Below are 10,399 nucleotides of genomic sequence, written 5' to 3'. Positions count from 1 at the left end.
GGAGCTTGCAGTGAGCCGAGATCGTGCCACTGCACTCCAGCCTGGGCGACTGAGCAAGACTCCGTCTCAAAAAAAAAAGAAGAAGGAAAAAAAAAAAAAAAACATTTTCATTACCAAAAAGAAACCCTTTCTCTTTACCCATCACTTCTCATTTCTCCCAGCCCTCCTAGCTGCAGAGAACCACTACTCTACTTTCTGTCTCTATAGATTTGCCTGTTCTAGGTATTTCATGTAAACGGAATCAGGCAATATGTAGACTTTTGTGACTGGCTTCTTCCACTTAGCATACTGATTTTAAGGTTTATCCATGTTGCAGCATGTATCAGTACTTTATTCTTTTTTATGGCTGAATATTAATTCCATTGTGTGGATATGCCATATTGTATTTGTCCCTTCATCAATTAATGAGCATTTGGGTTCTTTGCACATTTTAGCTATTATAAATACTGCTATGAACATTTCTGTACACATTTTTGTATGAACATATATTTTCAGTTCTCTTGGGTATATACCTAGGTGTAAAATCGCTTGCTCATATGGTAATCTGTGTTTAACTTTTTGAGGAAATGCCAAATTGTTTTCTACAGTGGCTGCCCCATAGCATGTAAGGGTTCCTATTTCTTCACTTCCTCACCAACGCTTGCTCTTTTACTTATTTATTTATTTATTAATTTTTTTTTTTTTGAGGCAGGATCTTGCTGTGTTGCCCAAGCTGGAATGCAGTGGTGCGATCATGGCTCACTACAGCCTCAGCCTCCCAGGCTCAGGTGATCCTCCCACCTCAGCATCTCAAGTAGCTGTGACTACAGGCACATGCCACCATGCCTGGCTAATTTTAAAATCTTTTTAAGAGATAGAGTCTTACTGTATTGCCCAGGTTTGTCTAGAATTCCTGCTCAAGTGATCCTCCTGCCTCAGTCTCCCAAAGTGCTGGGATTACAGGCATAAGCCACTGCACCTAGCCTTCTTTTACTTAAAAGAAAAATCATTATAGTCCTCCTAGTAGGTATGAAGTGGAATGTCCTTGTGGTTTTGATTTGCATTTCCCTAGTGACTAATGATGTTTAGCATCTTTTCATCTGCTTATTGGCCATTTGTGTATCTTTTTTGAAGGAAATATCTTCAGGTCTTTTGGCCGTTTTAAAATTGGATCGTTTGCCTTTTTTGTTGTAAGAGTTCTTTATATATTCTTGACACCAGTCCCTTATCAGATATATGAGTGGCAAATGTTTTTTTCCTTGTGTGTGTTGGCTCTTCACTTTCTTGGTGGTGTCTTTTGAGTCACAAAAGTTTTTAATTGTGATGAAGTCCAGTTGATCTTTTTCTTTCTTTTGTCTTTTGTGCTTTGGGTGTCATATCAATTATTTTATTTTTAGTATAGCAAGTGAATTGGAAATTTGTAAATGTTCCCTTATTAGTCATTGATTTGAAAGAGTGACCTGTGTACTTCAGACTTGTATTTTTCTGTTACTTTTCAACTCCTGACCTATTTTGTTCACTCTAAGACATCATTCCCTTTATATTTCCTTGGTGCCTAATGTCACTTGTGTTTTGTAGGGTGTGGTTCCAACTGCTCAGCGTGCTGCCATCGTTGTGGGAGTAGAGCTACCAGTCTATGATATTACTAAGAAGCACTTAATATTGTCAGGAATGATGGGTGATACAATTTTAACTCACTTTGTGTAAGTAGGATGGGATGTGCTCATTTTATTTCCAGCATTTTGAGTACAAAAAGTCTCTTTTACTGAAATCCTCAGGTGGAATTTGATAACTGGTACGTATGGCCTAAATACCCTTGTCTCTTCTATTATCAGAACTTCAAGCCTTGTGAACACTTTATACTTCACAGAAATCCCAGGTGCTGTGGGGGCTTGGGTACTTGGGAATATTTTCTAATACAGCAGCCTATCAGAGGTCTGTCTGATTTACATTTGTCCATACACAGCCTCTATATCTAATAAGCACATCTATTATTTGCTTTGGTTAATTTTGTTTGAGAAAGCAAACTTTTCTCAATGGGAATCGAAAAAAAAGGGGTAAATAAGGTCTGTGAAACTAAAGCACCGTTTTTTGGCTAAAGACTGTTGCTAATCTCACTTTACGTTTTCTTTGTCTTGCAACCTTTATGATAATTTTGTTACTCAGATGCATTTGGCATATGATGCTGTGGTTTGAAAAATTTATGTAACTAATAGGTGGTGCATGATGCTTTCTACTTAGGAATCTTATTAGGTTTAGAAACTCCCCTTTTAAAAAGAGGCTGAGTTTCAGATTGAAAACTGAAGCCTTTGAATGATGTCTCTTTAGAAAAATTTCCTGTCTCTTTAGATTGTAATGAAAGGCCAAGGGCCAGGTTTTATCTGATGGGTCTGACTTATATTGTACAGTTTACATTTAGCCTAATTTCTGTTTAAGTGGGCAGGGAGTGGAAGTGGGGTCAATCTACTTAAACTTTTCCTTTCAGTTCCAGCTTTACATGTGGTTTGGCTGGGGCTCTGGCCTCCAACCCGGTTGATGTGGTGCGAACTCGCATGATGAACCAGAGGGCAATCGTGGGACATGTGGATCTCTATAAGGGCACCGTTGATGGTATTTTAAAGGTAAGTACATTGTGGATTTGGGTTACAATTTGGTTTTCTTTGATGTCTTAGACCTTCCTTCAGTTCTTATTATTAGTTGCTACATACCATTTTGAAGATGAAAGAATCATATTTTTTAGTAGCTTCTCAGTTATTCCCAGGTAGAAAAGCTGTCTCCTTAGCAATCTGCTAATTTGCAGTGGTATTTAATATAATGATTCCCATTTGAATGCTTTAAAATACAGGATACTTTTATTAATAGTATCATGTAGAATTAGTGATAGAAAAGACAGTATATCCCCCATTTGCCTACTTCATACAACACAGAGACCCTGCAATAGATAACTCAGTACTTAAGGAAAAAAGCCTGTACTTTATTTCAGTTCAGGGTTATGCTGTTGTTCACTCTGGCTTTGAAAGTTCCTGCTGTTGTGTTTGTGGGAACTGAATATTCTAAAAGTATTACGTAATTACTGGTGATATTATTGCTACTGAAAACAAATTGAGGCTAAAATATGATGTTGCCATATGGTTTCTCTCCTATTATCAGTTTTGTTTAACAATATTACATATTAGACACCATTTTAGTAGTTAGAGAGAAATTACAGATATTACAAAAGTACTATAGGTATACAAACAGATAATCAGTATAGCCTAATAAGTGATAAACTCAGAGTTCTCAATTTGGAAGCATTGAGATAGGCTCCCTGTAGATGGTGGCATCTTGAATAACAATAACTCACATCCACTTAGTGCTTTTTTGTGCGTCAGGAACTGTCCTTATGAGACTTACGTGTATTCGTTCATTGAATCCTCACCATTACCCCACGAGGTAGACACTGAAGCACTGAAAAATTAAGTAAGCTGCCTAAGGTTTCACAGCCACTAAGTAGAACTGGAATTTAAACTCGGATCATTTGACCTCAAACTGACATTTACCTCTCCATTATGGTGCTTTCCTCATATTGGTGGCCAAGGGTTAGATTATAAAGGATACTGAATGCTATATTGAGGTGCTTGAAATTTTTTTTAACTTGTCAGGGAGCTGTTGAAAGTTTTTAATCAGATTAGCTTTGCATTAAATAGATCACTTTGGCTTTGTGGAGACTAGATCTACCACAGTGGTTCCTCATCTTGGGTACACATTGGAATCACTTGGGAGAACTTTCTCAGCTCCCTCCTCTACCTTAGACCAATTAACTCAAAACCTGCGGAGTAAGGTCCAGGTGTCAATATTTTAAACTATATCAGGTGACTGCAATGTTCACCCAAGGTTGAAGACTGCTAAGGGGATAAGCCTGGAGCAGTGATTCTTAAAAGTTTAACATGCATCAGAATCACCTGGAGGGCTTGTTAAACTGCCGTTCACTTGGACCCATCTCCAGATTCTGATTTAGTAAGTATGGAGTGGGACCTGGAAATTTGCATTTTTAACAAATTCCCATGCAATACTGATGCTGCTAGTCTGGAGACCACACTTTGAGAACCACTGACCTACAGATAGGGAAGCTGAATAGAAGGCTCTTGTAATCTGAGAAAGAGGGGATGAAGGCCTGAACTTGAGCATGATAATGGAGATATAGAAGGTGGGACAGAGTCAAGAAAGAATTAGTTGATGGAGTCAACAGGATTTGGTTGACTAGATGTGGAGAGGTGTGGGAGAAAGGAGGTGTCAAAGATAAATTCTGGGTTTTTGGAGTTGGTGACCAGGTGGTGACATTCATTGACAGAGGCATCACGAGAGGAGCAGGTCTTGGGGGAGACATCATAGTTTTGGATACTCAGTTTGATATGCATGAGGAAAATCCAGTGGATACATTTGGATATTCTAGCCCTGACTCAAGACAGGGTTCGTGGATATAGATAAAAGCCCATGGAGTCATTAGCACACAGGTGGTATATAACTGTGGAGAGAGTTGACCAAGGAGAGTAGGTAGAAGAGTTCACAACCTTTTTGCCTTCCCAGCATACTGGAGTACTATAAAGTTCTTTCCTGTAATAATGATTGACTGAGGCAGCAATTCTCAGACCCTGGAAAGTATAGTTTGGCAAAAGCCCCCGTTGGTATTTCTGCATTTGACAATCACTGGTGTAGAGGGAAGAGCACTGGGCCAAGGAAAGAACACTGCGGAATACCAATATTTATTTATTTATTTATTTATTTATTTATTTATTTATTTATTTATTTATGCATGCATGCATGCATGCCCAGACTGGAGTGCAGTGGTGCGATCTCGTCTCACTGCAACCTCTGCCTCCTGGGTTCAAGCAATTCTCCTGCCTCAGCCTCCTGAGGAGCTGGGATTACAGGCACCCGCCACCACACCTGGCTTATTTTTGTATTTTTAGTAGAGACAGGGTTGCACCATGTTGGTCAGGCTGGTCTCGAGCTCCTAACCTCATGATCCGCCTGCCTTGGCCTCCCAAAGTGTTGGGATTACAGGTGTAAGCCACCGTGCCCTGCCCGGAATACCAATTTTTAAGATCTTGGCAGATGAGGAACCTAGGAAAGACACCAAAGATGAGGAAACTTAGAGAGTAGTGTCATGGGAGCCAAAGGAGGAGTTTCAAGAAGGAATGAGTGGTTACTTAATGTCACATACAATAGAGATCTAATATGATAAGGACTGCAAAGCGGCTGTTGGATTTAATATGTTTTAGAAGGTTTGGTGAATTGGTGTTTGCAAAAGCCAGTTGCTGTGCATTGAGGAGTGTGTTTGATTATTCATTCAAGTAATAAAAAAGAAAAAAATCAAGCTGACGCTTGAAGAGCACCCCCGCCACCACCAAAAAATGAAAGAAATGTTTGTCTTATGTGCTAAGCACTGTTCTAGGTTGTTGAGGATGTATTGGTAAATAAACCATAATGTCCCTGTCTTTATGACACTTGGATTCTAATAGAAGGAGATAAACACAGGAAGTAATAATAGATAGACAGGTGTAAGAGCACTGTTTCAAGAAGATTGGCTAAAAGATTTACTATACAATAATATAGTAATAGCGAATATTTATTGAATGCTTATTCTGTCCCAGGCACTGTACATGGAGTATATCCTTTAACTCTCACAGCAACACTGTGGAGTAAATATTATCTTTCCTATTTTATAAAGGAGGAAACTTAGGTTCAGAGTAGCTAAATAATAACTTACACAAGATTACATAGCTAATAAGAGGCAGATCTGAGACTTAATCCACAATCTGTCTCATTCCAAAGTTTCTACTTACAACCACTATGCTGTTTTGAATCTGCAGAAACATGTTTTTATGTTGGTAGTAACCTTTAAGTACTTACATTTGCTCAGTCATTTACTTATGTGCTACTAAAAATTTTTAATAGCAGTCATTTTTTAAAATGACTTTGTTCTATTTTGCCATTATGTGTAATAGCATCATACTTTATTATTTTGTCTATGCTTGTCTATAGAAGTTCTTTGTTTTCACACAACTGCCTTATGCCAAAAGGTGCCTCCCAGTTCTCATGTTGTGAAGAAATTGGTCACCGGTTTTGGAAATTTATAAAGATTCAAGCTGGGTGCTGTGGCTTGCATCCTGTAGTCTTAGCTACTCGGGAGGATTGCTTGAGTCAGAGTTTGAGGCTGCAGTGAGCTACGTAGGCTTGCCACTGCACTCCAGTCTAGGCGACAGAGCAAGACCATGTTTCTTAATTAAAAAAAAAAAAAAAAGATCCAGATGGCTCATAAGAGTGTTAGAGACCCTTACTGTTTTTGTGTTCACCTCTTCAACAAATACTTACGGGAAAATTTCTTGTGCCAGACACTGTGTTAGGTGGTGGTGACACAATGGTGAACAAACAAAGCTGGTTTCTGATCTCTTGGAGATTACATTCTAGTTGAGGGAGACACAATAAACACACAATGCACAGTATAATTTTAGATAGAAATAGATGCTATGCAGAAAACAACAGCATATTGCAGTAGTGACTCAGTAGTGGGGAACTACTTCAGCAAGGATGGTCAAGAAAAACCTCTGAGGAGGTGACATTTGAGCTGAGATCTGAATGATGATGAATTGGCCATGAGAGCTGGGAGAAAAGCATTTCATAAAGAGGGAACAGGTTACTAAAGGTCTGAGTTGGAAATAAGCTGGACATGTTCAAGGGTTAGAAAGAAAGCTAGTGTGGCTGAATGTGTGGTGAATAAAGGGAGAAACTAGTAGGAAATGAAACTGGAGAGAAAGGCAGCAGCTAAATCATGTAGGATCCTACAGGTCTTTGCAGAGAATTTGTAATTAGAATGAAATCCACCAGGAAGCCATTTGAGAGCTTTAAGCAGGAAGTGATATGCTCTGATTTATAATTTTAAAAGATTGTTCTAGCTTCTAGGTAGAGATTTTAGACCAATTAAAAGTCTATTGTGGTAGTCCAGGTAAGAGATTATGAGATTGGATGGTCTCTCAGACGTCTCTTGTCATTTAACAGTCTAGGTTCTAGGTTATTCACATCTAGGCTTTATTTGGGGTGATTTTCACAATTTTCCAACATCAGTTTTGGTCTCAGACCTTTACTATTTGCTGAAGATCCACTGGGGGAAACATATTACCACTATATCTTCATAAATATTGTGCTTATTATTTTACTGTTTGTTCCCAAAAGTGGTTAGTAAGGATAATTATCTCTAGTATACTTAATGAACAGGATGGGATAAAGGATATTTACAACTCTGGCTTCTCATATTATTGTCTTATACAAATATTTCCTTTTTTTAGAATTGTGGTGGGTTTCACTTCACTATTGGAAAGGCAAAATAACATTTTTCAATGTCTAACACAATGCCTAACACACTGTAGTTACTTAATAGATATTTGTCCATTATATATGAACCATTTCTGCTGGCTAAATTCAGCACATGCCACCAGTTTATAATGTTTATGCATAATTTATCATTTAATTCTCATAACCATGTATATAAGATCCCTGTTGTATAAAGTAGGAAACCAAAACTCAAAACACTTCACATTTTTCTTCATGTAATCCTCCAAGCATTCACATGAGGTAGGCCATGGCATTATATAGAATTTATAATGATGAAACAGACTCAGAGAAGAATAATAACTTGCCCAACTTTCTATTTTCTTACCCTGCTTTAGTTTTCTTTGTAGCACTTATTTTTGGATATAATATATATCAATTTGTGTATTTGTCAGCCCCACTAGAATATACACTCCATGAGGGTAGAGACTGCTGTGTAGGTTACCTATTGCTGTGTAACACATTACTCCAAAACTCACTGCCTTAAACATTTGTTATTTTGCAGTTTCTATGGGCCAGGGATTGCAACGCAGCTTAGCTGATTCTAACTTAGGCTGTCTCCTGAGGTTGTAGTTCATATGTCAACTAGGGTTGCTGTCATCTAAAGGCTTGACAGGCTGGGATAGCTGCTTCAGTGATCACTTGTGCAGCTGTTGGCTGGAGCCCTCAGTTCCTCACCATGTAGTCCTCTCTTCATCATATAGCAGATGGTTTCCTCTAGAGTGAATGAATCCAAGAGAGAATAAGACAGATGCTTTATTATATATAATATATATTTTATAACCTAGCAATAGAAGTGACATATGTTCACTACTCTTGTATTTTGTTGGTGACACAGACCAAATACTATGAGGTGGAGGCTACACAAGGGTACAAATAACTGGAGGTAGGGTTCATTGGGGGCCATCTTGGAGGCTGGCTACCATAGACACTTCTTCTGTCTTGTTTATTAGTATATTCCCAACATCAAGAATGGTGCTTTGCATATGTATGGTAGGTAAATATTTATTGATTAAGTGGGTGGATGGATTTAGACTACAGATGAATTTAAAATGGACCTTCAGAGAAAAGACTATTCATGGAGCCATAAGTTGCTCTGAGGTGGGAGTGGAAGGTGATGTCAAATGTAGAGAAAGGTGAATTCACTCTGTTTTTGGTTATATCTTTCCTGCAGATGTGGAAACATGAGGGCTTTTTTGCACTCTATAAAGGATTTTGGCCAAACTGGCTTCGGCTTGGACCCTGGAACATCATTGTATCCTTTGAGAGGATGAAAGCAAGTGCTTCAAGCTCCCAGATAATTCTAGGCTATGGGAAGGAAAATTTGATTATTAAAGCCTTTTAGGCTAGTGAGAAACTCAAGCATCCCATTGGTGACCCTTGAGAATGGAATTAAGTAGAGAAACAGCTTTCAATTGGAGGCTAATACAAACTAAAGGGGATGGAAAAGATATGTCAAACTTTACTCTTTAAAACAAAATGACAACAAACACAGCTAATCTGGAAGGGGCTATGAAGTTTTTAGAAACCCTGATGGAAGAAGCGTACAGGAAAGTCCATGCTGAGGTGGTTCAGATTTCCTACCCCTAACTGTAGGACCAAAATAGCTGGGAAATAAAAACAGGACAGAAGACATTCATGGGGTGACGGAATCCACAGCCAAGTAGGCTTCTTTCTTCATGGGTGAATCTGTCTCCTTCAGTTGTGTTTAGAGTGCCTTCTAAGTGCAGAGCCATGTATTGGATACTGTGTGTGGTGTTGTGTGTATAATGGCAAGCACCACAGCGTTGGAAAGTAATTCCCTGCCCTTGTGGGGTCTGTAGACAGAGAGAGGGTATCTCGTTCCCTCTTGGAATCACTCTGATCTTATATGTTATCATTGATGTTCTTGGTTACTCTGTGTGTGTGTGTGTGTGTGTGTGTGTGTGTGTGTGTTTGTCCTGTTTCCCCCTGAAGACTACAAATATATTAAGAGTTTTACTCTGTTTATGTTGTTCGATGCTAGTGATCTAAATGGGCACATGGTAGGCACGCAACACATGCTTGATTTGACAGGTGGTGTTTTAAAAAAGATTTTAAAGCAAATGAAGCTTAGAATAGCATAGACTAATTTAAGAGAATGCAATGCTAATTTTAGAACTAGCTTTGGCTTTTAGTATCAACCTGGTGATCTTCCTTGACTTACTCCAGTTTTTTATTACATACGAGCAGCTAAAGAGGCTTCAAATCTAAGAACTGAATTATATGTGAGCCCAGCCCTGCCAGCCTTTCTACTCCTTTGCCCTTTTCCCATGTTCTGATGTATTTTGACAATGTCGTAAGTGTTTACCAAGCCGTTGGTCTCCTAAGAGCCTCCTGATGGAAGAACAGTGGGGTGATTCAAAGTTATCTCTATGTTTGTGTTACCATGTTAACTTTTCCCCGAGAGAAAGTGTTAACATTGAGACTCTGGCCCCAGATTGGTATCTTCTATGAAGATGGATACTGATGGGTGACATTGAAAACGGCCTGCTTTCCAAATGTGGTTAAATGTAATTGGTTAGCCCCAGACTTGGGCTAGAGCAGAAGGCATAGGCCAGGGTGGTTATTGCTATATGTGTTACAGACCTCGGTTCTCATTAAAGTATTTATTGGCAGAATCACTTTGTCTTTGTCTTCATTTACTATTTTCTCCTTTGCCAACTCTTGAAATTACATTCTCCAGAGAGTAATAAAAAGAAGATGTCTATGAAATTGAGACTGGACTCTTAAAGTGCACTTTTATGAGATGAGAATGAGTGCATTGTGTTTTCCCACTGCCATTCATGGGCATAATGCCACTGCTAAACGTTGGGCAGGTGGTTCTTTCTTACACATGAATAAACAAGCAAGTGGCTCATTTGGAAGTTTCTACAGGTAAAAAGCTTTAAAAAAAGGCTTAAAATAGAAGCCTGCTCCCAGGGTTCTAATCATCTTACAGGTGTAAAGTTCTGGCTACTTTTTTTGTACTGGAACAGAGCCCGGCTCATTGTAGGCACTCAGATATTTGTGGAATTAATAGTTCTTCATCTTT

The 10,399-nt window shown here is 38.7% G+C and overlaps 1 protein-coding gene across 3 annotated transcripts in view; it reads left to right on the top strand.

The window, feature by feature from the left end:
* Positions 1-9,989, top strand: part of SLC25A14 (solute carrier family 25 (mitochondrial carrier, brain), member 14) — a 34,048-nt gene extending 24,059 nt beyond the window's left edge. For all 3 annotated transcript variants that reach the window (XM_011988834.1, XM_011988831.1, XM_011988833.1), the window contains 4 exons: positions 1,558-1,682; positions 2,465-2,600; positions 8,522-8,602; positions 9,538-9,989. In XM_011988834.1, the coding sequence (XP_011844224.1) occupies positions 1,558-1,682; positions 2,465-2,600; positions 8,522-8,602; positions 9,538-9,579 (384 nt within the window). In that variant the 3' untranslated portion in view covers positions 9,580-9,989. The remainder of the gene's footprint in view (positions 1-1,557; positions 1,683-2,464; positions 2,601-8,521; positions 8,603-9,537) is intronic.
* The last annotated feature ends 410 nt before the right edge of the window (positions 9,990-10,399 follow it).

This window comes from Mandrillus leucophaeus, unplaced genomic scaffold, assembly GCF_000951045.1.
Source record: "Mandrillus leucophaeus isolate KB7577 unplaced genomic scaffold, Mleu.le_1.0 Scaffold339, whole genome shotgun sequence".
NCBI lineage: Eukaryota > Metazoa > Chordata > Mammalia > Primates > Cercopithecidae > Mandrillus > Mandrillus leucophaeus.
Note: the sequence above shows the minus strand (reverse complement) of the source record. Positions and strands in the feature narration are given on the sequence as shown.